This window comes from Rattus norvegicus, chromosome 7 (genome assembly GCF_021556685.1).
Source record: "Rattus norvegicus strain SHRSP/BbbUtx chromosome 7, alternate assembly SHRSP_T2T, whole genome shotgun sequence".
Lineage (NCBI taxonomy): Eukaryota > Metazoa > Chordata > Mammalia > Rodentia > Muridae > Rattus > Rattus norvegicus.
The window spans coordinates 59,744,396-59,771,825 of NC_141540.1; the positions used below are offsets into that span (position 1 = coordinate 59,744,396).

General features: G+C 36.6%; 1 protein-coding gene and 1 long non-coding RNA gene across 2 annotated transcripts in view; one reads left to right on the top strand and one right to left on the bottom strand.

Moving 5' to 3' along the window:
* Trhde (thyrotropin-releasing hormone degrading enzyme) overlaps nt 1-27,430 on the bottom strand; it is a 404,767-nt gene that overhangs the window by 89,990 nt on the left and 287,347 nt on the right. Inside the window, 3 exon segments of the mRNA NM_001108991.2 lie at nt 8,324-8,412; nt 12,150-12,337; nt 13,312-13,377. Coding sequence (NP_001102461.1) covers nt 8,324-8,412; nt 12,150-12,337; nt 13,312-13,377 — 343 coding nt within the window.
* LOC148004681 (uncharacterized) lies at nt 1,475-20,101 on the top strand. Its single transcript, XR_015624657.1, has 4 exons — nt 1,475-2,271; nt 8,243-8,408; nt 14,733-14,921; nt 17,919-20,101. It is a non-coding gene; the product is annotated as an uncharacterized LOC148004681 (long non-coding RNA).

Below are 27,430 nucleotides of genomic sequence, written 5' to 3' on the forward strand. Positions count from 1 at the left end.
ATTCTTACTTATATTCCTAAATACATAACCTGCTCAGTCTGTATAATGTCACTTGTATGTATGAACTCAGAGCAAATAATTTATTATCAATTATTCAATTAGTGTGCTTTTCCCTAGGGAAAACCGCAGTCCGTGGTTGCTTCTAGCTCATTGTGTAAGGCTGCAGCCTCATGGGCTTTTCCCCGCCCATAATAGCATGTCTATTGTTGTCTGCGTTCAGCTCATGCATAGGCAGTCATGCCAGTGAGACACTACGTGAAGAGCTTCTGTATTCCCAAGAAACACAATCTCACAGCAAACTCTCTGTCTCTTCTATCTCTTGTACATTTGCTACCAATCTTCCACATTATTTCCTGACCCTTAGGTCAGGATCAGGTATGAGGGATGATTTTTTTTTCTTTTTTCATTTCTTTTATTGGATATTTTCTTTATTTACATTTCAGATGTTATCTCATTTCTTGGTTTCCTCTGGAACCCCCCGTCCCATCCCCCCATCATCTGACTTTATGAGGGTGCTCCCCCATGCACCCACCCACTCTCTCCCACCTCCCTGCCCTGGTATTCCCCTATGCTGGGGCATCAAGCCTTTACAGGACCAAGGGCCTCTCCTCCCATTGATGCCTGAGAAGGCCCATCCTCTGCTACATATGTGACTAGAGTCATGGGTTTAGTCCCTGACAGCTCTGGGGTGTATGGTTTATTAGATGTATGAATTGGGACCAGACTTCACAACTCTTCATCTATTGGTAATAGTTTTCCACAATGGCATCCATTTAATAATTAAAGACTAGTAAAATATTGAATTAAGCTATGTTCATATGAACTTGAAGTTATGGACTTAACTTTAAGTTATTTATGCTGACATGTTGAGGTATATCACTTGTGGTGATTTGTATATGTGTGGCCCATGGAGTGGCACTGTTAGGAGTGTGGCCTTGGTAGAGGAAGTACATCACTTGGGGTAGCCTACATACTTCCTTCTAGCTGCCTGGAAGCCAGTCTTCTCCTAGCAGCCTTCAGAACAAAATGAAAAACTCTCAGCTCCTCTGTACCATGCCTGCCTGGACCCTGGCATGCTTCTTGCCGTGGTGAAAATGGACTGAAACTCAGATCCAGTAAGTCAGCCCTGATTAAGTGTTATCCTTTTTAAGAGTTGCCTTGGTCATGATGTTTCTTCACAGCAGTGGAAACCCTAACTAAGGCAGAAGTTTGTACAAGAGACTAGGGTATTGTTGTGATATGCCTGACCATGTTTTTGTTTGGAAGAATGTGGATTTGGGGTTTTTGGTTTTGGAAAGTAGTGGAATGCTTTAAGTAGGATTTAATGGGCTACCCCTTAATCGACTTGGCACCATGAAAAGAGGCTATGAGAGGCTTCTGGGGAAGCTTGTTGCAGCAGAAGTCTCCACAGACTTGGATGATCACCAGGAACAGCAACAGAAATGGTTTAGAGTCAACCAGAGCCAAGAGCGCTACAGAGGGCTGAGCTAAAGAAGTGACCCAAGCCCTTTGCAGGAGCTCAGAAGATCATGCACGGATCCCAGACATTTTACCAAGAAGGTATAAAGCTATGTTCCCTTGAATACACCATAATGCTAGAGATATCAGAGCTCTGGGATACCTGCTGATGAAAGCTGCTAAGGAAATGGAAACAGCCACAGAGAAAGAAGTTTGTTGCAGTCAACAAAGAGATTGGAGATCAGAAGAAAGCTTTTATATCATATATGGCGGTGCAGAGTGTGGAGTTTGACCAGTTGGCCTCTTTGTTTCCTCACTATGACATTTCAGACTGGTAATGTATATCCTGTGATGTTGGAGGAACGTGATCTACTTTTTGACTTTAGAGGGATTGCAGTTAAGTGATTGGATGGATCTCAGAAGAGACTTAGGACTTTTTTATCACTGTTGAGACTGTTGTAAACTATGGGACTTTTGAAATTAGACTAAATGTATTTTGCAACATGCTATGCCTAGGTAAGCCCCCGATAGACTTATGTGTTTGAACAATCCTATGGGAACCGGGGAGTGAAATCTGGTGGTTTAAGTATCCTTGTCCCAGGAAGTGGTACGATCAGGAGGTATGGCTTTGTTGGAGAAAGTATGTCTCTGTGGAGGTGGGCTTTGAATCATTCCTTCTAGCTTCATGGAAGCCAGTCTTCTCCTAGCAGCCTGCAGTTCAAGATGTAAAATTCTCAGCTCCTACAGCACCATGCTTGCCTGGACATTGCCATGCTTGCTACCATGATGATGACGCACTGAAACTCAGAACAAGTAAGCCAGCTTGAATTAAATGTTTTCCTTTATAAGGGTTGCCTTGGTCATGGTGTCTCTTCACAGCAATGAACAAACCTAACTAAGTCACTCTTTTTATTCCTAGTCTCTCCAGGACTTTTATTACAGAAGGTTCTATATTCTGTCAAAAGGCTTTCCTCAACCTAGTGAGATGATCATGTGGATTTTGCTTTCCAGTCTGTTTACATAGTAGATTACATTTACCTATTTATGTATGTTTAACTACCCCAACATCTGAAATGAAGTCTACTTGATCATGGTGGATGATGTTTTAGATGTGTCCTTGAACTCAATTTGAAAATATTTTATTGAGAATTCTTGCATTTATGTTCATAAGAAAAACTGATAAGTAATTCTCTTTGTTTGCTCTCCATGTGGTTTGGGTATATTTTTGGTCTTATAAAAATTGTACAATGGCCATTCTGTTTATAATTTGTGGAATAATTTGAAGAGTATTAGCATTAACTCTTCATTGAAACTCTGGTAGAATTCTGTACTAAAACCATCTGATCCTGGGCTCTTTTATTTTACTCAAAGACTTTTAATCACTGCTTCTATTTCATTAGGATTCATAGAGCTATTTAAACTGTTTATCTGATCTTGATGTAACATTAGTAGTTAGTATATATTAAGAAAATTATCCATTCCTTTAAGAATTTCTAATTTGCTGAACAACAGAATTTAAAGTATGCTTTTATGTTTTTCTGGACTTCCTCAGTATCTGTTGTCATGTCTCCTTTTCATCTTTAATTTTGTCAATTTAGGTATTTTCTGTATACCGTTTTTTTATTTATTTTTAGGGGGGGAGAGGAATGGGGGAGGGGAAAGGGGCAAGAAGACAGAGTAGGAGCAAGAAATCAAGAGAGCAAGAACTTCTGTATATCTTTACTTAATTTGAATAAGGGTTTATCAATCAGTGAATTTCCCAAAAGATCAATTCTTTGTTTCATTAAGTCTTTACATTGTTTGTTTGTATCTATTTTACTGACGGCCATATTTCGTTATTTCTTGCCATCTTATCCTTTAGGTTGTAATTTCTTTTTTTGTAGATATTTCAAGTGTGCTATTCAGTTAGTTGCATGAGACATGTACATTCTTTAATGTAGGCACTTAGTGCTATGAACTTGCTTCTTAGAACTGCCTTCATTCTCTCCCATAAGTTTTGGTATGTTGCATATTAATTTTTATTCTATTCTAGAAAGTTTTTAATTTCTTTCCTGATTTATGTCTTGACCAATATTTCATTTAGTATAGAGTTGCTCTGTTTCCATGAGTTTGTAAACTTTCTGTTGTTTTTGTTATTTTTAATACCAGCTTTAATCATTGCTGATCTGATAGGGTACAGGGTGTTAATTTTATTTTTCTGTATGTGTTCAGACTTGGTTTTTGTACATGTATGTGGTCAATTTCAGAGAAAGTTCCATGAACTGCTGAAAAAAAAAGGTTATTCTTTTGTTTGGAGTGAAATATATATATATAATATATATTCTTTAATATGTGTAGTCTATAATATATATGTCTTATGAGCTTAAATAAGCATCCTAAATGAACAAACTCCACATATATTTAAATAAATAAATTCAATAATTTGCTATATATGTGTAGTCTACAATATGTATGTTTTATGAGCTTAAATAAGCATTTTAAAACCACTTATATTTAAATAAATAAATATGATAATTTTATTTTTAAAGCTTATTTTTAAGTCTCTCTGTGTGTGTGTGTGTGTGTGTGTGTGTGTGTGTGTGTGTGTGTGTGTAGGTAATGTACACATGATGTTCATGGAGGCAAGAGAAGACACTGAAGCCCATGAAGGTGGAGTTACAGGATGCTGGGAATTACCCAAATGTGTTCTGAGAACCAAAATTGGGTACTCTATAAGAGAAGCACATGCTCCTAACCTCTGTGAAACCTTTCAGACTCACATACTTAATAACTTTTATGAGTTTTATTTTCTAGTTAAGGAGTAGCATCAAGCTTAATACATGAACAAATGACATACACTTTGCAAATGACAAATGACAATGTAATTGACATTATGTTATCTTAAAAGTTGTTTCTTAATGAAAAATTGGATAGTGACATTTATAAATTCCATGTAATTTTATTTGTTTTGATTTTTATTTATTCTATTAAAATCTTATGGGTAGATTATAGTCAAATGAATATATATATATACATATATATATTATGAGAATAATCTGTATATCCTCTACATTGCACATTGCCTGACTAAAATAAGACAGGCATCAATTGTTTTAAAGCATTCTATTACTAGACTTATACTCAAATCCTGAAGATATTACTATTCACAAATATTTGTATGGGTCTAGTACAAATTAGATCTTTGAGAAACAATTCCCAGAAAGATTTTGTAATAGATTTCAAAATGTCTTTGCAGTACTAGTTAATTACATTCCCAAAATGTTCTGCAAATTAACTAATAGCAGACAATGAATTTTAAAAAGATCTTTTCTGACGGCCTAATGAGGTATGGTATTTGATGAGTTCTGTAGTAAAAAGTATGGAAGTTATATTTCTAATGTTCCTCATAATTGAAAATTTTATTTATGTTCAAAATGGTACAAGACTCATACCGTACCAATGTATAGAAAAGTAGGTATTTTATAACACATTTTAAGAAACTGTGGGAATGATGGTAGAATGATAGTTAAGCATTTTTAGGCAAATATGCTACTTGTAGAACATGAAAAAATAAGTAGAAAAGTCAACTAAGACAGCACATGTGATGAGACGGGACAAACCATCCCATAGATTATGGCATATGTTGATCTCTTTCGCTGGATTCTTACAAAAATCCAATGAAAGAATATGTCTTGAAACCTAGAAACACTCATATGCAAGTTTTGAAAACACTTTCTTGTGTAGAGAGGTCCTGATGCTAAGGTCTTGTTCTCCAATTGGTTCTTGATTTGTCAGTAAAGACAGGCAGGGACTAATTGTTGAACAGAAGGTATAGACGGGTTTCTGGGTCCCAGGAGGAAAAGGCAAATGCAGGGAAGGATGGAGGAGCTTTCTGAGATGTTTGGAGGAAGAAGAACACAGCAACCATGTGAGGTCTGAGGAGTAGGAGAGGTGGAGTTAGGGCCTTTTGCCTCTGCTATAAGTGGGCACCCAAGGATATTTGACAAGGGCTAGGTGGGACTAGCCACTGAAGTTTAGGGCAAGTGGAGTGACTGAGATGATAAACTGATAAGGGTATGATTTTCCAGGCCTGAGATAGTAATGCCCAACAATCAATCTCTCTCTCTCTCTCTCTCTCTCTCTCTCTCTCTCTCTCTCTCTCTCTCTCGTGTGTGTGTGTGTGTGTGTGTGTGTGTGTGTGTGTGTGTGTGTGTGTGTGTGTGTAAAGCTGGTAGTGCAGTCACCTCCCAGACCAAAGGTGGGTAGAACAAAAGGGAAGCCAGAAGGGGCTAGTAGCATGGCCACTCCCAGGCAAAGGTAGTAAAACTATCACCCAGAATATTGAGCAACTAACAGAGCACCAAATCAAAGCTCAAAACAGCAAGCTTTCATTTGGCTAGACAGTTGTCACATTGGATAAGCATTCTTCAAGACTTGATCATCACATTTGTTAAGTGTGAATAAGATATAGTACTGATTTTCAGTGTTTGTGGGTCATAAGTAAATTACTTTAAAGTCACACATTATGCCATTTTTAATATTTGAGATTAAATTATCTTCAGTGCTGAATTTTTCTTCCCTCCTTTCACCATTCATAAATACCCAATTAACATGCAAGTTATTATATTCATAAATGTTTGCATTATTTGTATTTTTTATAGTAAGAATAAAAAACCGCTTTTACCTGCTTTTAAAAATATAAAAACTGGTATCCATACTACTTTTATAATAATCTGCATTTACCTGTGTGATTTAACTATTCATCTAACGTGTCCTAAAAATGAATTGTCAATAACATGTAAAAAAAACTAGATGAAATTTATGGATATTACATACCAGTGAGATACCATAATATTATAAATATTGAATACATATCATGGATAATAAAACTGTAAAATATTTACTGGCTATCATAAATAACTGTGTAATTTATTTTAACTTATGGTGATAGGAATAAACATTACTTTTAATTTATTTTAGTAATTGTCTTTGATATTACTTGATTATAATTTCAACCTAATGAGACAAAATAATATGGAAGAAAAGATAGAAAAGGCAGACTTTCCCCCCACTGAATTCTCTTTTATTTTACTGCTAGTCATCAGAACAAAAGATTTTAAAACAAAGTGTGCAACATTCAAAATGGAAATGAACAGGTAGCATAACAAAGTGATCTTTCCTTCCTTTTTTTCCCCTCTTTCTGCATTTATAAGATTTTCATAGTGGACTGGCCTAATACTGCTTGCATTCTAATGCTAGTCTGGGGTTTCCAAGATTGGTTAACCTAAAGAGTCCAAGTGTAAGACAATGAGCAACTCTATCCCTGGTCAATGGTGATTGGTAAATAGAGACACCAAGAGCCAATAGCTGGGCAGAAGAGGCAGAGGAGGGTTTGAGTTTTCTTCGGCTTGGAGAAGGAGAACCATGTTGAGGGAAGGAAGAGAAAGAAGCAGCCATGGAAGTAAAAGAATGTGCAGGAGGGAGAAAGTGTGCCATGTGCTAAGGGCCAAGGGAACGTACATAGCCCAGAGGACGGCATAATTGGAGCTAAGATCAGCCCAGATTAAAATCAGTAATTAATAACTTGGGTTCATCAATAGGAAAATAAATTCTAGCAGCATGAAGGATGGGCAGTTGCCCAGGAATTGTGCTGCATAAGGCATATTAAAAATTATAAAGGCTGTATAGGTCTTTTCATCTAGGAACATAAATGGTCTAAGGAAGGGAAGAAGCCTCGGGCCAGTATTTTTAATATCTCCTACTACAGATTTTCAAGACACACTTACTTCTGGTGGTATCTCCTGCAAGCCTCAGCAGCTCACCTCGACCAGGCATATCAAACAGAACATGCTGTGGGTTACTGGGAAATGGTACACTGTCCTATATAGATGGAATAGACACAGCTTTGGGGTGGGGAGGTACCCTACAGTCTGCCATACAGTACTCTCCTAGAACATTGCATTCACACATTGTACATCTGTGTATACTGATCATATCAACATAGGCAATGCTAGGTTAACACTTGGCCTAAGCAAAAAGGTTAATTTTAATGAAAAACAATGTGTCGATATTTAAAAATAAACCTCAGATATATCCATCCATAAGACAAGGAAATCCATGGCAGTATTTTCCATACCTATGTGATTAAGAGAATGTTATGACTAGAGCTGCAGGAGACGGACCTGTGAAGCATGTTCGGTAGGAATCAGACTATCCCTACATCTGACCATAGCTTAAACTGAAGTGACTTAACTGTAAAATATGTTTAAATTTTTCTGACTTCCCCATTCCCATACCACATGTCAGAATCTCTCAGACACTGAGCCACCAACCAGGCAGCATACAGCGCTGATATGAGGCCCCCAACACATAGACAGCAAAGGACTGCCGGGTCTGGACTCAATCAGAGAAGATGCACCTAACCCTTAGGAGACTGGAGGCCCTAGGGAGTTGTGAAGTCTGGTGGGGTGGGGCTGAGGGAGTGGAATAGTCAGAGGGTGAATCGGGAGGAGGATTCAGTCTGGACTTTAAAAAAAGATTAAATAAAAAAAGTCTCTGTTTCAGTATCCGTCATACTCTAAAACTACTTGGAATTATATTTCAATTATGTTTTAAATTATACACTTATACAGTTCCGAGAAGACTAATGCTATAACTACTTCTTTTTGCTTTGAAATAAACAAATTTAATATTTACATATTAGTCTAAGATTAAGCTATTTAGAAACCATATTGTGCCTAATTTTGCAGAAATGATTATGGTGCCATGTTTTTTATTTTAATTTGTCTTTATTCACATTTTGTAGCAGCTGAAAAAAAACAGAGGTAAAGATTCTAAACAATTATCTAAATGCAAACAGTCCCCTGGGAGAGAATTTATATTTTACCTGATTTGTTGGACACCCAAATAATTGCTTCTGAAGACACATGGCTTCTATTTCCTACGACGATGGTTAATGGAATCTGCCACAGGTAACTGGAAAAGAAAAGAAAGCTTTAAGAATAAAAACAGGCATATCAGTTATACTAAGACAAAAGCAAGCAAGCATTGTCCACACACCTTCCGTTTCTGTGCACTCTTTATTACTCTTTTGGGGAAAAATATAATCAATCCATCAAGAAGTCATTGAAATCAATTAGCAAATACATCTCAGGCCTAAACAATGAATGCAGAAGGTAAACTTACCTTCCCAGTGCCACTGAAGAGACTTCCTGTCTACAAGCTTTATCATCAATGCACAAAGCAACTCTGCAAAACAACTTATCTTGCAAAACTAGATTTGCATTTTAGAAATAAGTGCAACTAAAATCTATAAATTCAAGCCAAGCTGTTTATTGATTAAAGCCTAAAAATAGGTCTTTTCTACTCTTTTTCTGGATTAGACTAATAGACAATTCAGTAGTTTCCTAGATTGGCATATTAACATTGTCCTTATTTATTGCCTAATGTATCTGACAGGTATCTCCACATATTTTGCAGAAAGATTAATATGGCAAACCAAAGTACTCAGCAAAAATTAAAGAATAAAAGTAATCATTTTTCACCAAAATTCAAAGCTATATAAAGAATAATGTAGGACACACTGCACATTCTGGTTTCCAAAATGAAATTTCTAAGCTAATGTGTCAAAGAGGCACCAAGAGAAGTGTCAGACATGAACTTCACCTATTAAAAAGAAACATTTTGATTCATTTGCTTCTTCACAGGGCAAAGCTAGAGGTCCAGACTCACAGATGAGTTAATATCCATTTAATCTTAAGTAAGTAGCCAGACATAGATGAAATAATTTTAATCATCAATCTATCAACTGCACTTTTTATTTCCTTCTTGAATTATAAAGAAGCTATTTTAACCTCACGTTGAACCTTTAGGAAGAGTGGTAGCCAACTATTACATCATAAGAAAGAAATACCTGGAATATAATAAGGCATTCTGTGTGCACTCAGTAACTGAGTGAAAGGCATGTTGAAAACTTTTTGAAGAGGGCAGCTGGGGTAATAGACTGTGTATAGAGCCCGTCCAGGCCCCCTGTGCCTGCCTGTCTTCTTCAATGGCTTGCATTTCACAGTGAATAAACATTTAATGCTAATTATTAGAGAAAGGCAGAGTATGCAGGAATATATGCGTGCATGTGTGGGAGGAGAGAATTCTTTATAAAAAATAGTATCGAGGGGCTGGGGATTTAGCTCAGTGGTAGAGCGCTTGCCTAGGAAGCGCAAGGCCCTGGGTTCAATCCCCAGCTCCGAAAAAAAGAACCAAAAAAAAAATAGTATCGATATTAACAAAAGATCATTATAAAGTCCCTCCATCAACTCAAAAGGGAAGAGAAGCCTGGCGGGGTTGGTACAAACAATTCTGTGGAGATCAGAGCTTTAAGAAGCAGCTTGGCATGTGAGGGGATGTTATGCAACATTGCAAAGTAGTGATGTCTTGCATTTTTAAAATGCCACAAAAATGTCCAACTGTCTAAGGAACAAGATTCTGGCACAAATGTCATGCTAAGTCACACCACCCAACTTTCTGAAATCCTTAGTTATATAAGGATCTTTCTATGCTGTACAGCAAGGGCTGTGTATGAAGAAAATGTAATTACTAGCTTCATTAAAATCTTTTGAGTATGTTCTAATGTCTCCGGGGAGAAAAATAAAATGAAGAATTAACTCGGCTTGGAAAATACTCACAACGTACTAGACATTTTGGCACAGGCGAGCCAGTTCTAATACATCAATGAAATACATTGTGCACTAAGGAGTTAATAAGACTTTACTCAAATATCAAAGAGAATTGGTATTGAATCTTTGACTAGAATGTTAGAAAGAACTGAATGATCATTAATATAAAGTTAGGACAGTATACTTGAAGTATAGATTTTATTATTATTTTTTAAACGGAAAATCATTCTCTTGGACTAAGGGAAACCTTGGATGCCAACATCAATGTATGTTTAGAATAGGGAACTGAAGCCCTTGTTTGTTTTATTGCTAGAGACAGATCTCACCAGGTAGCGGGTTTACTGAACAAGAAACCCTAGGTTTAAATCCCAGAGCTCACATAAAGTCGGGATACACACTTGCCGTGCCCTATGTAGACATGGGAAGCAAAGTGTAGACTATAGAATCCAGACCATATAGCCCAGCATACGTGTTGATGAACAAGAGATCCTGCCTCAAACCGTAGCAAAAGCAATGACTGACACCTGAAGTAGTCCTTTAACCTCTACTTGTGCAGTCTGGCGCACAAGAGCACACACACACACACACACACACACACACACACACACACACACTCACATGTACATAAGGAATAAAGATAATGGCCTTGCATTCCTGAATCAAAATCTACGTCTAACCTTCAGAAAGCACCAAAGAATGTCTCAACCATGTCTCTGTACATCCATGGCTGGGCCAACCTGACCTGGAAACGATTTCATGACCTCTTAGGTGGCACTGTATCCTCCAGGTCTCATGGACACCCATAAGTGATAAAGTCAGATGCCTTATTTTCCAAAGTAACAAGAGAGGTCAGAGTAATCCAATCCAAAACTTGAATTTTGTTTATTAATTTCCACCCTCTCCCTCTCTGTATCCCTCCCTACCCCAACCACCCCTGCAGCCCACTATTATTGGAGCCTCATAGAAGAAATGACACTAGTTAATAAAACTAAGTCTGCTCAGCTCATCCTTCAAAATAAGGAACAAAAGAGAAAACATGGAATAAAACTGATAAGGGTTTCAAAAGAAAGTTAAAATAATAAATCATAATTCTAGACAGATATGATGGCTGGCGAAAAAGATTTCTGTAAGTTCTAGGCTAGACAGGAATGCACAGTGAACCTGGGACCAGCTGGGCTACAGAGTGAGATCTAATTTTGAAAAAAAAATCCACCAAACAGGAAACAATTCTGTATGTTTATATTTAGCCAGTGAGCTCAAGCACTAATTGAAAAGGAAAGAACATATGCTGATCCTACATGGCCCCACTAAAGCTTGGGGTATTTTAAGGGCTACATTGTGTTCCTTTAATTCGTACATTATTAAGCACAGAAACTTTGGTTTAATGAGTTTTTTCTGGATTGTTAGTTTCAGTTCTCATTTGTCTTGTAAGGCACATTTTGTTCAATCCCACTTAATTCATGGCCACACGTTTTTACTATTGAATTTAATTCAAGAACTGTTCATAGAGAAGAGAAGGTCCAAATCTTATCTTTTGAAAGTCACCATGTTAATTCAAAGTTCTGTCTTCTGAAAGAAATGTCATTACATTGAAAGTTAACATCTCAAAGGAGGGAGAGAGAGAAGGTTCCGTGGTTAATAGCATGAGCTGCTTTTCCAAATACCCAGCTTTGAATCCCAGTACCCACATGGCGTCTAACAACCATCTGTAACTCCAGTTCTGGGGAATCCAGTGATATTCTGGCCTCCCTGGACACAGGTATTCACATAATGCACGAACAAGAAAAGCATCAAACACATTAAATACATTATTTAATTATTGAATTAGTTCTTAAAATCTTGAGGAAATAGCAATAAAAGAAGAATCACAATGAAACAAAAATAAATAGATTAAAACACTATTCCACTTATATTTTAGAACTTCCTTAACAAAAAAAAATTGAGTATTTCTCAAAACTTTTAAATGCAAAACACTCCTCAGCAATTCAAAGTATTAAATGTAAAACGACATTTAGAAATCACAGTCAATGGGTGTGGTACCTGCTGTTTTGAAGTTGAAGTGCTTTGGTTTTAGCACCGATATCGTAAATGAAGTGCTGTTGGGTGATGAGTATTCTGTTTTCTGCCGTCATGTTCCCCAGGATGGTGATAACAGGATATCCCATCTGGAGTGTCCACTGATCCATTACCTCTTGTATGTTCACATATTTTCCATTCCTTTTTAAAGCCTTTGCAACCAAAATTGTATAAATTAACCTATTATCACTTCTTAAAAGCCTAGTTAACATAAATTTGTTATCATTTTTACCACTACTTCGACGTGAAATTATTTAAAATTAGTGAAGCTAGCATTAGGTAGTAGTAAAATTAATTTTGTCTTGAGAGTCTAATATTGTTATATTCTATATATACGGTTGTTTTACTAAAATTAAAATTTTCATAGCAGAACATAAAATGTAATTTACTGTTAAAGCAAGTACGTTTAGCATTGTTTTGCATTTCTGATAGGTCTAGTATCATGAAGTAAAAATTTTCTAAAAACTTCAATATTTCTTTTTTTGTCCTGAATCTATGTTATACGACATTAAGATATCATTCAAAAGTATTGTCATGCTTCGTGCACAAGACTTGTCTGTGCAAGATCCAACTAGTTAAAATCTCAACATAGACTCGGAGAGGAATCACAAACCCTCACCCTAAGCAGAAGCACTAGTGGCCATTATTGACCAGTGGGAGTAGGAGAGTGAATTTTCCTCAAGCATGTGGAAGAGCATCGACACTCTTCTACATCATACAGATGGTCCTACACCAACTCACACACTGGCAGCGGTGAGTGAGATTTTAAAAAGGAACACATGAAATTGACATGGGATCATGCTGGGAAGAACAGGGGAGCCATTAGAAGAGAGCAGATGGAGGTATGTTTAATGACCAAAAACATATTATAGACATTTATAACATTGCCAATTAATTAAAATCAATATCACACTCATAAATAGACAAGGCATCTTTAACCAACATTTGGGATTCTGATAATTTGGTCTTATCTTCTTTATAGCACATAAAGTGACAAAGTAATATGAAGAAAGAAGAATTATGCAAAGTAAATAAAAACTGTCAATGTCAATAGAAGTTAGTGTTTTAGAAATGAAATTCAGTTGCTCAAGAACATACTTTGATATTTCAGCTTCCTCTACATTACCTCTGATAATGTATTCCAGAGATCATTTCTGGCTGCATTGCCATACTTGTGAATGGTTAAATAATCCTATAAGAATATAAAATTGTAATTACCACTCAAAGGTTAAGCAATTACCAGTAAACACATTTATTTCTCAATTCAATTAACCATTTCCATGTGTAGAATTGCATTTAGTCAAAGAGGAATACCATGCATAAGATTTAGAATGTCATTTAAAAATATTCCCAAGAGGCTTAACGAAAACATATTTCCTAGCTCACCCAACAATACTAACTCCTCAACAAGGATTTTCACAGCTATAATCATGTCCTATGGACCTCCAAGGTCAGGATATACTCTAAGTGAAGTGGTCAATGTTAGCCCATTTTGAGAAAATGACCTCTGCAGTGAAATAGGTAGAGCCAACATTCTCATCACCCCTTTCAGTTTTTCAAAGGGAAGCATATGCTTTCGTGGAAAGCAAAAGAAACTTCTTGTTGAGTTGGTATGTGCTGATGGTGAGCTGACCTGCCCACTCTCCAATCTCTCTCTCTCTCTCTCTCTCTCTCTCTCTCTCTCTCTCTCTCTCTCTCTCTCTCTCTCTCTCTCTCTCTCTGGTTGTTCTACACGAAGAAAAGACTGACGATTGCAAAAACAGTTATTTCTGTGGTTTGAAGCACATGTTACTATCAATAAAGAAATACTCCTAAGCTTGTTTCACAGCTTCGGGCCTAGGATTTCCCATTTCTCATTATGTTCCATTAGTGGTTAAACCTACACACTTTGATTCACACCTAAGCCCATTCTGAGAAGTGTGGTCTGTCTCATTATCGAGGTGACAGCTATCAAGATAATTAGTGACAGTTTTTTTCTGATTTCAAAGAGAAAAATGAACAGAAAGACTGACACGTTAAAAAAAAATTAAGAAATCCTTCCATTCAAAAGTCTACTTTTTAACATCATGCAGGTAAGAAGACACAATTTCTTTCTTTTTTTAAATCAAAGTTCTTGAACTGAAAAGGTTGCTGACTTTTCAATACTTATGTGGAATGGGGCACTTTGAGGATAATTAACAGCAGGGAAGCAAATTTTAAATACAGACTGTAGAACCTGCAACAGACTCAGCTCTTGTGGGTTAATCACAGCAGAGCAAATGACAGTTCCTACTTAATCATATGCCCAGGGAGGTGACATCCAACCCCTACTTAGCAACCACACATTCAGCTTCATCATCAGGTGTTATGAATAACTTTACTGAAAATAGAACATACATACAACTCCTCATAACCAATATGAATCCCCATTCACCTTTCACCAAGATTCAGGAAGTTTGTTCAACACAAGCCGAAGAAATATGTTTTGGAGGGGAATGTGGCAGGGGCATGGGTTTTAAATAAATTAGTTCAGCTTTCAATTTCATCTTTTTTTTAAATTTCTTTCAGCATTTAAATGAATGAACTTGGGAAGAACTCAGTATTAGCTAGTATAGGCAACTGGCGACCAACACTGGGAGAGTCAGTTTTCTTCAGGAACAAGCACCACTGGCAAGTTATCTGACACCATGTGCTCAGCATTAAATCCATGTATATATGAGCAAAACCAAATGGACTCTAAAGAATACCTAGATCCAGGTATATTATTTATTATTTATTATTATTATTATTATTATTATTATCATTATCACTATTATTATTAAGCAGTAATAGGTCACGAATACAAGAGGAAGTAGAAAGGTGCTCGAAGAGAACAGTGAAAATGATACAAATACAATGCGCTTATGAAGGAAATTCTTGAAAACTAAAAAGGAAACTCGTTTTGTAAGGTGTAACTGAATGTTTTCCTCATGCATCATGCTTCTGAAACACTAAAAAGAAGAACCTGAGAGTACAATGTGGGCCAATAAATTAATTTTTCTTCTCCCAGGCCGTCGACATCCCTACTACTTATGCTATCAGTAGATCCTGCTCTAGAGATCATCAAAGGAGTTCATGGTTTCCTCCAGTCCATAACAAAGTTCTTAACCTGCTTTAAGTGGGTTGAAATGTCAGTTGTCAGAATATTGTGGCTGCCACAGCATGGGTAGGTCAGTGGTCAGTAATCACAGTTATTATTCTTGGGTCCCTTCAGGCACAGTCCTCAGATGTAATGGAAGATAGAAGTCTACATATGCCAAATATTCTTTTTCCAAACCACAAACTCGTTGTTGTTACTCTTTTCCTTGCACAAACACAATCATTTCCTAAATGAACAAAATGGCATTGCCTAGCAGAATTACAAAAATTAAAAAAAACATCCAAAGGACAATAAATGTTGATTTAAGTGTTGATCTAATAGTCAATAATCCATTCATTCATTTTATAGAATAGGTAAAGCACTTAGCATGAAGCAAGCAAGTTCGAAGGTGCTAAGAGGACAGCAGGGTAAAGCTTACTAAGAACAATCGCAAAACCCTAGGTGTTATTTGTGTGAAGGATTTATGTCTATGAGTGACCCTAGAAAAGGTTTGTTACAATTACCATTGTGCAAGATATGTTCAAATATCTGTATGTAATTAACACAATTTTATGTTTCTTTAAAGCCTGCAAGGCAATGAATATAGAGATGCTCACACATATGTATCTAAAACAGAAATTGTTTACCTCCAGGTCTATGAATGTCAACCACAAAGAGGTTTGACACTATTATATAAAGTTGAATGTTTTAGTGTAAAGAATTTTGGGCACTGCATACTAGGTGTTTGAGAAGTAGAGTTACTGCAAATACCAAGCAAAGAGAACCACTAGATGATGTAAAGGGACATGGCACATAATATGGATGCTAAACATATATGCAATAAAGATATAACTTTATATATCTACTGATGAAGAGAGGTATCATGGCATTGGGACTTAATGAAGAAGAATGGGAATCTGCTGGTCTGGAATCAAATCCAGTTTAAGCACTCACTATCTATATGACAAGTGAGTTATGGGAAGCCGCCATATTTAAGGCTTTTTGCCTGTTTTGACGTTTTTAAGGTGAATATAACAGCCCTCTACACACTCTACATGTAGTCACTTTTACGAGAATACATACAATGTTGGAACAGTAAAGAATTCCTAGTACACCCTCAGAACTTTATAGGCATTATCCCTTTTAATATTTTTTGACAATTTCAGGCTATCCACTGAAAAAGGGGCTAAAAGGAAGAAAAGTTTCACTGGTAATAATGAAGAGGAAAACACGCAGGAAATACTTTTGCCAAGTTTGTAGAACAGCATAGGTTCCTATATATTTTATCTCTTTCAATTAACACTACATCATCAGTTAACAAATCAAAGACAGGACCTCAGAGACTGTAGCCCATACCCAAATCATAAAACAGGGTACGCATGCATACAAATGTCTGCCCAGTCCAACATCCAAGATGTGCTACAGACATACTCAGAGTCGCATTGAATACTGAGCGTTTTGTCGTTCACACCAGCTCCTTTTGGCAGCATTTTACAGTGATAACTTTTTTTTTTTTTTTTGGAGCCGGGGCCTTGGCTCTACCACTGAGCTAAATCCCCAACCCCTTATTTTTAATCATTTTATTTATTGACATTCCCTCCCTGGTCCCCCCTCCCACAGTCCCTTATCCCATACTTTCTCCCTCTTGCCTCCGAGGAGGTGCCCTCCCACAGCCAGGCTTCCAGTTCCCTGGGCCCTCAAGTCTCTCAAAGATTAAAAAGCATCTTCTCCCTCTGAGGCCAGACTAGGCCTATATGTATATATGTGCCAGGGGATAACTTTCTTTTTTATTAATTACTTTATTTATTTACATTTCAAATGCCGTCCCACTTCCTGGTCTCCCCTCCAGGAACCCTACCCCCCCCATGCCTTCCCCCATCCTCCCATCCCGTTTCACTTCTTTGATGCTCACTCCCCTCTCTGAATGCTGCTTGGAAGAATGCAAGTGCCCCTGGTCCTGCTCCACCTCTTTCAACTATTAATCTCTCTCGGGAAGCCAGAATATTTTTGGTCAAATTCTCATATGAACAACTGGTAGGCTCCAAATATTTTCCAAACTCTATCATGTAGCTCAAACATATACCTCTTCAGCGCAACCTGTTTCTCTCTTGTCTCAAAATCTCACCTGAGACACTTTGATGTTCTTGAATATGACTAGCAGATCTATTCTAACTGTCTGCTTCCGCGGTGTTCTGTATATTGTCATATCTGTTGCCCACTTAAATTCAGCTTATCCTTCCAGTTTAACTTTTGATAAATTTCTCTCAGTAATCCTTTGCCTCCCATTCAGTACCTTGCTTAATTCGAAACTATCTATGTTAGATCCATATCCATTGTATTACATAATAACATTTTCCACATCGTGTTACAATTGCTTGTTTACTGTCCAAGTGCCCGCATTATCCATGTAAATTGCAAGGAATTCTAATCTACTATCTAACCAGCAATGCTGTGCATATCCTGGTACACATAAGTTACTTGATATATGCCTATGAGCCATGACTTCATGTGCAGCGTGGCTCTCTGTTAAAAGCTGATAATGCAGTGATTAATTGTGTCTATTAGTTTTGTGTCTACTAAGCTCACCCAAAATGTCCTCTATAGAGAGTAAAAGAGAACCTACCTCATTGTTTCAGGGAATACTTGTCAAATATATGACTTACATTTCATGCCATCAAAAGATTGGATTATTGCATCTGAGACAACTTTCTACTTTCTTCTGTGAACACATGACATGATTCATGACGTTTCATGTATGAAAGGCAATTAGACGAAACTGACAAGAGGAAGAATGAAGCGGGTGACCTCAGGAAGTAAAGCACTTTTATCTTCTAAGACATGAAAATAATTATGGAATACTTGTTCTCCTCTTAAGAAGTCCTTTAACATGATGGGATGGAGAATTAACCATATGAGTGGCTCATTCCTGGGGACATAGATAATGGTCCAATGAAATCTCTGTGGGTATTTTCTCTGTCTTGAGATGTAAGCAGCAAAACTGTGCAAAGCACAATGAATTTTAAAACAGCAAAGCTCCTTCCTTCCTCGTGGAGATCTCACAGAGCTGAGGGGTTCTTTTACCTATATCAGCTTCACCTTGTTTTGAGGTTGGGGAATGTCAGCAAAAATCCCAAGTACCGCCCTAGTCAGACCTACTACAGAGCCGGTAGGCAGCATCCCTTCATGGGATTCTTTCTAAGAGTCATGAAGTTTTCCCCTCAAATCCCACCCCAACAATATTGTGCCCTTCTCAGAATTACATTGTGTGCTTCAGCAAAGTCCTGTTACTACATACAGATTAATGTAAGATAAATCTGGTTCCATACATGGAAAAACCAGGTCTTCTAAATCAAAAGGCTCCCAAAGAGGATGAGGAATTAAAAGAAAACTGGATGTAACTCATCAGAAAGCACAGGAGCCTAGGATAGAATATGTACATTAGTGTGCATTTCTATAATAAGGGGAGACACTCACGTTTGAGCTTCAGTGACGGCCAGGGGTAGAATGGCCTCTCCACTAAAGCAGTCTCTAGAGTATCAGGTAAGTCAAGCACTCTTTTTCCCTGAACACTTGACAAGGAGACTGAAGCAAAGATTTAAAATGTTGTTGCTTTCTCGCATGAAGAAGCTTACCTCAAAAAATTTTTACTGAGCATTTGTTACTTTTTGGCTTCCCAGTATCTGAGCTCCATTTTTATATATGGGCAACAATTCCATGTGGAATGTGGGAAGAAGGCAAGAACGCCTTCTCCGTGTTGAAGTGGAAAGGACAAAATGCTAAATATTCCCTCCAGCTTCCCCTGGCAGTTAAAGGATAACCATGTGTCCTGGCCTCCAAGTGGTTGCTTCCTAAGAAGTAATATATGAAAAGCAGAGGGAGCCATCCCCTGAGATGAGATGTCACTAAGCATGCAGTGCCAACACTAACGACAGGAACTGAATTGGCTACTCTGAGGTGGGACCATGGCAGTGTCTAGATTTTTGAGCCTCGTGATGATCTTCCAGTCAGTTTTGCTTTTCTGTCCTTCTCAATGATATCGTGGACCACCTTTGATAAATAGATGCGTTTCTAATTAAATCTTCCAGAGTTTATTGTATTGTTTAAAACCCCAAATGATGTCTAGTACATCAATGGATGTCATCGACAAACATTGACTTTTAAACATCATTTTGGTGATTGATCCCTAGATTGTACACAGAAATTATATCTTACAATTTATACAGAACACAAGATGTTCATCTTGTAACTGTTCCAGGTTTTGACGGTGTTGTAAATAGATGGTATGGAGAATGAGAGGCTTTTAGAAAAGCAGGAGGCAGTCAAGCAGGCTGGATATTAATAAATGGATAAGAGTGAAGGCAGGAAGTTCCACAAGGCTGTGCACATAAAGTGACAACAAAAATATCTTTTAAAAATCATTCATCTTAACTCAAGCATCTCAAGCAGAGCCTTTAAAACTGGCACCCACCATCCTATGACCATGACTATTTTAAGTACATAGACTAAGGTGGTTTTTCAACTGATACACGAACAGCGTAAGTGATTAAATATTCACATCCCAGCAAAGATACATAAGAGCTGGGCAGTCTTATTTGAGTCTTATCTGAGCCTGGCCCATGTACTTCAGACCATATATTCAATTCTTTGACCATGAGAGAAACAGAAAACGCAGACCGGAACTGTTACAGATAACCAAGTAAAGCAAAGAAAGATATGCGTAGAATGGGGTATTTATGTTGGTTAATATTGGGAGACATCTTTGGAAATTATGAGGCTAAACTGCATGAATAGCAAAGAACTGAGAGTGAAAGTTTCATGCAAAAAAAAGAAAGAAAGAAAAGAGAAGAAAGCAAAAGAAAAGAAAAGAAAAGAAAGGAAAAGAAGAGAAAAGACAAGGAAAGGAAAGGAAAGGCCCAAGGAGAATTCCTGCAGCTTAGTTCTAACAGACAAGAATAAAATAGGGAAAAACAAATCACGATTTAAAGATTTCTCTGCTGCTAAATTTTGTATGCCATTATCAACCGTGGTCCATGTAAGAAGTTTCAAGCATACACATGAAGTTTTTTAAAAAAATGAGGCATTGAGAAAATAAAGCTACTGGGGGAGATCTAGGAACAATGGTGGGGTATAATTGCTTGCAAGCCACTGGGAGTCAGAAATTTTAAATGTGTGTTTACCCTAAATTTACCTTCAGAAGTGGGTTGCCTAGATAGGTATTCAACTATTTACTCAAGGAAAAAAAAGATGTTTTACATATTTTAAAAATCTATCGCCCTGTTTAATGAACATAAATCTTGTACAAATTAGTAATTTTTTTTTCATAAGAGGTTGTCAAATATAGCAGGAAACAGAGTATTTTAAATCAAAACAACCTGCCAGGCTCTGAAAGAGGTTTTTGTTTGTTTGCCTGCTTAAATTACTGACAATACCCTCTCCTCACCGCGCTTCGGTTTCCAAATATCTCCAATGTAGCAATTATAGATCACAGCATCAATGCCTACAAGCAGGTGTATTATGAGCTACAGCATTGCTACGGCTACAAATGTATTCCATGGCAGAACAACCTGAAGGGGTTTTGTGCCTGTCAGCAAAAGAGTGCAAATATAATAGTCTACGGGGGTGTTTCCAGGTACTAAACCATCCGCACCTCTTGATTTTGCTGCTGGCTTGAAATATTACCAAGACATAAAATGAATCTGTTGGTAAAACTGAAGCTTGTGGGAGGCATTTTTTTTTCCTGAATGCCCTGAAAAAAAGTCTTTGACCACTACAAGCCAACAGAAATAGGTAAAGCATATCTTAGTAGGTAAAAAGTTACACTGCCTTGTGTAAATCAAGATGCCCAATGCTTACAGGAACAGGCATAGTATCTTCTCTAGATGTCTGGTGCTCTCAGGCCTACACAGAGTGTGTCTTCCCTAGTCACCCTTTTTCCCACCAACCCTGCCACTGGCAGCCAGTAGAGAAGAATATGTAATTCAGTCAATCAAGAAAAAACATTGTGCACTGAAAAATTTAGATAGGAATCTATACTGATCCTTACAAGTCATGTAGATTTTGGGAGAAGTTATCCATGTTCTCTAAACGATTTCTCCAAATTGACAGCATACATAATAAACTACCTGATAAACATGTATAAAGAGTGGGAAATACGAAAAAAATCTGGAAAATATCTATCACATTAGAACATTTGTTTTTTTTATAGCAGCACTGGTCATAAATAAATAAATAAATAAATAAATAAATAAATAAATAAATAGTTTTCTGAAAAGAGTCCCAAGTAAATATATTTTTCCTCCAAGAGTAGCTCCTAAGTTCCACAAAGAGGAGTCCTAGGCTCTAAGCTTGGTAAGGAAATGTCTAGAGGAAGCAAAGAGAGGAAGTTAATAGAAGTGGAAGAGAGTGGGAAAGGTGAGAAAGCTGAGGAGAACAAGAGGCCTTCTAGTCAGGATGAAAAGAGCCTTATGTGGCTCATCCAGTTCTGCGGTAGCCCATGCTGTTTTTCTCATAGGTCTACTGAAGTCATGCGGGCATGAATTATGGACTATTATTGTAAATGTGAAATGAGAGAAAGAATGTTGGTGGTATATTTTATTGCCAACTGATTTGTCTTCTTTTAACTGAAATTGATGAATACAAATAATTTCACTCCTATAAGAAATATAAGTTGCAACTGATGCTTATTTTTTAAAGGACTTGTTTTTTGTATAACATATAGAAATTTTGAATTCTGTGCATTAACAAACATACCTGCACATATTCTGTAATGTGTGTATTCATTTTAGCGTGTAGTTAAATGTCTGACAAATTTGATAGTGATTAAGGCAAACTCAACCTCTAAAAAACTTGCAATGGTATCAATATTATATAATATTGAGTGATCACAGCACATCATTACCAAATATTAACCTTTATGTCTACAAAATATATCTAGACCTTTAAAGCATTTTCAGTGGAACACGGACACATATGAGTGAACTATCTGCAGCAATTTTACATTAAGTATAATGTAACATCAGCTATCGTGTTGATGAATGTGCCCTACTAACTTTGGGAGGGAATAAACTTGGATGTACTCTCTCTGTTCTGATGTTTACTAACATTTAGTGTGTCTGAAGCCTCACCAGCAAGAGAGCAAATACTCAAAAACATCAACTTGGAATTCTCACATAAAACCGTCAAAAACACGTACTTACACATAACACTTCACTGGAACACGTTATTGAAAGTGTTGTTGCTCTTGATAATCACTGTGCCTTTGAGCCTGTCATTACCTGCAGGCTATCAGAATTTTATGAGCACAGACCAATAATAATGATATTTCCTTTTTGCTTTTATCCACACCTCATTGCTTACATTGATTTGCATAAGCAATTTCCACCCTGATAATTGGAGCCAAACATGTTGTTATAGGTTACCTTATGGAAAGGAGCAGTTAAATACTAATTAAGAGAAATCTTTCTCCATTCTAACATATTTTAGAAGTTATTGGCTTATTCTCACTGGCTGAGCAGGAAGATGACTCACTCTCTGATGGGAAGTTTAGGGTTTGAGTTTGTATCAAGCTTAACAATATTTTTTTTATTTTTAATTCTCTGATGTCGACTCATAACAACAAGAAGAACAATACTGCCAATCTCAGATTGTTAGGCAAATATTGTCTTGTTTTAAAACAAAAAACAAAGGTACTGTGGATTAATTATTTTAATATCTCCAGGACCAAACAATGCTCCTTAAAGATTGCATTTTGTAAGTGTATTTTCAGACAAATTTTAAAATAAGAAAAATGAATTTAGGTTTAGTAAAACAAATAACAAAGAAACATGGGAGCTCCAGATGATTTCACAGAAATTCTGTCTACACACAGTATTACCAGGATAGTGTTACTTTTAAGATAATCCTATAATACATAAGTGGGATAGGGTGTTAGGCTATCGGACAGAACCTAAATTACAAAACCAAAGTTTAAAAATGTAGATACTAATGGAATGATCTTGTATATGTCATCACCTTAATCATTTCTAATTGTGGGGAAATTTTAATGTTTATGCATTGAATGATAAGCTCTCTGGCAAATAAAAAGTGTACCCACGATCAACAAGACAGTAGGATGTGAGCACTGTTTTTCTGCTAAGTTATCTGTGCATACATTTGTTTTTATGAGCAAGAGAGACTCAAAAATGTATGTAAACTGAGCAAAATATTATTGAGAAATATAAAAACGAGAAGCATTAAAATCAACTTATATTCCAATACTGCACAGGAAAGGATATTCAATATCATTGAGCACTAAAGTCTTCTCAAATAGAAGAGATTATGGAGCTAAACTGTGTATCTACTGCACCAGAGTTTCTTAAAGAAAACACTCTACTTAGCATGGTAGTGAGAAATAATTTTTAAAAATTGAAATACTTCTAGTCTCTATCTGGGCCCAGAGTTAATGCTGTCACACAGCCTTCTGGACCCAAAACCTGACAGAGAGAGCTAATCTCCCAGGAGTCCTAACTCTAAAGATCACAGGCTCACAGGAGAAACAACCACCAGTCAGAGACAGTAAGACCAAATAACATCAGAGATAACCAGATGGTTAGAGGCAAGTGCAAGAACCTAAGCGACAGAAACCAAGACTACTTGGTATCGTCCAACTCAATTGTCCAACCACAGCAAGTACTGGATACCCCAACACACCAGAAAAGCAAGATTTCGATTTAAAATCGCATCTCATGATGATGATAGAGGACTTTAAGAATGACATAAATAGCTTCCTTAAATACAACAGAACACAGGTAAACAAGTAGAAGCCTTTAAAAAGGAAACACAGAAATCCCTTAAAGAATTGCAGGAAAATGCAACTAAACAGGTGAAGGAATTGAACAAAACCATCCAGGATCTAAATATGGAAATAGAAACAATAAAGAAATCAAAAAGAGAGACAACCTTGGAGATAGAGAACCTAGAAAAGAGATCAGAACTCATAGACACAAGTATCACCAACAGAATAAAAGAGATTGAAGAGAGAATCTCAGGAGCAGAAGATACCATAGAAAACACTAACACAATAGTCAAAGAAAATACGAAAAGCAAAAATCTCCTAACCCAAAACATCCAGGAAATCTACTACACAATGTAAAGACCAAATGTATGAATAATAGGTATAGAAGAGAGCAAAGATTCCCAACTTCATGGCCAGTAAATATTTTCAACAAAATTATAGAAGAAAACTTCCCTAACCTAAAGAAAGAAGTGGCCAAAAACATACAAGAAGCCTACAGAACTCCAAATAGATTGAACCAGAAAAGAAATTCCTCCCATCACATAGTAGTCAAAACACCAAACTAAGAAAATGGTTCCAAAAAACAATGGGGTAACCATTCTAATATTGAATAAAATCGACTTTCAACCAAAAGTTATCAAAAAAGATAAGGAAGGACACTTCATATTCATCAAAGGAAAAATCCACCAAGACAAGCTCTCAATCATTAATATCCATGCTCCAAATGCAAGGGCACCTACATACATAAAAGAAACCTTACTAAAGCTCAAAGCACACATTGCACCTCACACAATAATAGTGAGAGACTTCAACACCCCACGCTCAGCAATGGACAGATCGAGGAAACAGAAACTAAACAAAGACATGGAGAAACTTAGAGAAGTTATAAACCAAATGAATTTAAAAGGTACCTAGAGAACATTTCATCCTAGAACAAAAGAATATATACCTTCTTCTCAGCACCTCATGGTACCTTCTGCAAAACCGACCATATAATCAGTCACAAAACAGGCCTCAATAGATACAAGAATATTGAAATTATCCCTTGCATCCTATCAAATTACCACAGAATAAGGCTGGTCCTCAATTACAACAAAAAAGACAGAAAACACACATACACATGGAAGCTGAACAAGTTCTACACAATGATAACTTGTCAATAAAGAAATAAAGAAATTAAAGACTTTTTAGAATTTCATGAAAATGAAGACACAACATACCCAAACTTATGGGACACAGTGAAAACAGTGTAAGGAGGAAAATACATGGTTCTGAGTGCCTCCAAAAAGAAACTGGAAAGAGCATACACTAGCAGCTTGACAGCACACCTGAAAGGTTGAGAACAAAATTAAGCAAATACACCCAAGAGGAGTAGATGGCAAGAAATAATTAAACTCAGAGCTGAAATCAAACAATTAGAAAAAAGAAAAAAAAACTATACAAAGATTCAACAAAACCAGGAGCTGGTTCTTTGAGAAAATCAACAAGATAGATAAATCCTTAGCCAGACTAACCAGACTATACAAAGGCAGTATCAAAATTAACAAAAGCAGAAATGAAAAGGGAAATATAATAACAGAAACTGATGAAATTCAAAAATTTATCAGATCCTACTACAAAAGCTATACTCAACAAAACTGGAAAACATTGAGGAAATGGACAATTCTCTAGACAGATACCAAGTACCAAAATTAAATCAGGATCAGATAAATAATTTAAATAGCCCTATAACACCTAAAGAAATAAAAGCAATCATTAAAAGTCTCCCAACTAAAAATACCCCAGAACCAGATGAGTTTAGGGTAGAATTCTATCAGACCATCAAAAAAGATATGATACTAATACTCTGCAAAATATCACACAAAGTAAAAACAGAAGGAATACTACCCAATTCATTCTTTAAAGGTACAATTATGCTTATACCTAAATCACACGATGACACTACAAAGAAAAAGAACTTCAGACCGATTTCCCTCTTGAATATCGATGCCAAAATACTCAATAAAATTCTTGCAAATCAAATCCAAGAACACATCAAAACAATCATTAACCATGATCAAGTAGGTTTCATTCATTGCATGGATGGCTCAAGATATGGAAATCCATCAGTATAATCCACTATATAAACAAACTCAAAGAAAAAAAACTACATGATCATCTCATTAGATGCTGAAAATCATTTGACAAAATTCAACACCCCTTCCTTCATGTTAAAATTATGGACATATCAGGAATTCAAGGCTCATCCCTAAATATAGTAAAAGCAATATATAGCAAACCTGTAGCCAGCATTTACCTAAATGGAGAGAAACTTCAAGCAATCCCAATAAAATCAGGGACTAGACAAGGCTACCTGTTCGGTCCCTACCTATAAAATAGAGTACTTGAAGTCCTAGCAACAAAAAGAGGTCAAAGGGATACAAATTGGAAAGGGAAAAAGTCAAAATGTCACTATTTGCAGATGATAAGATTGTATATTTAAGTGACCTCAAAAATTCCACCAGAAAACTCCTAAACACGATAAACAACTTCAGCAAAGTGCCTAGATTTAAAATTAACAAATCCTTCCCCTACTCAAAGGATAAACAGGCTGAGAAAGAAATGCATGAAATGACACCCTTCGCAATAGTCCCAAATAATATAAAATACATTATTTGTGACTCTAACCAAGCAAATGAAAGATCTCTATGACCAGAAATTCAAGTCTCTGAAGAAAGAAATTGAAGATCTCACAAGATGGAAAGTTCTCCATGCTCATGAATTGGCAGTATTAATATAGGAAAAAATGGCCATGTTGCAGAACACAATCTATAGATTAAATGCAATTCGCATCAAAATTCCAACTCAATTCTTCATAGAGTTAGAAAGAGCAATTTGCAAATTCATTTGGAATAACAAAAAGCCAAGGATACCAAAAACTATTCTCAACAATAAAAGAACTTTTGGGGGAATCCCTAACCTTAAGCTTTTGAGCAATGATGATCAAAACTGCATGGTGTTGATAGAGACAGTCATGTAGATCAATGGAATACATTTGGAGACCCAGAAATGTACCCACACACCTATGGTCACTTGATCTTTGACAAAGGAGCTAAAACCATCCAGTGGAAAAATGGCAGCATTTTCAACAAATGGTTCTGGTTCAACTGGCAGTCAGCATGTAGAAGAATGCAAATCTACCCATTCTTATCTCCTTGTACAATGTTCAACTCCAAGTGGATCAAACACCTCCATATAAAACCAGATACACTGAAACTAATAAAAGAGGAAGTGGGGCTGGCTCTGGATGACCTCAGGGGGATAACATTTGAAATGCAAGTAAATATTCAATTACAATAAAAATTCTTTAAAAAGTCTAAATTCTGCTGTCAAAAC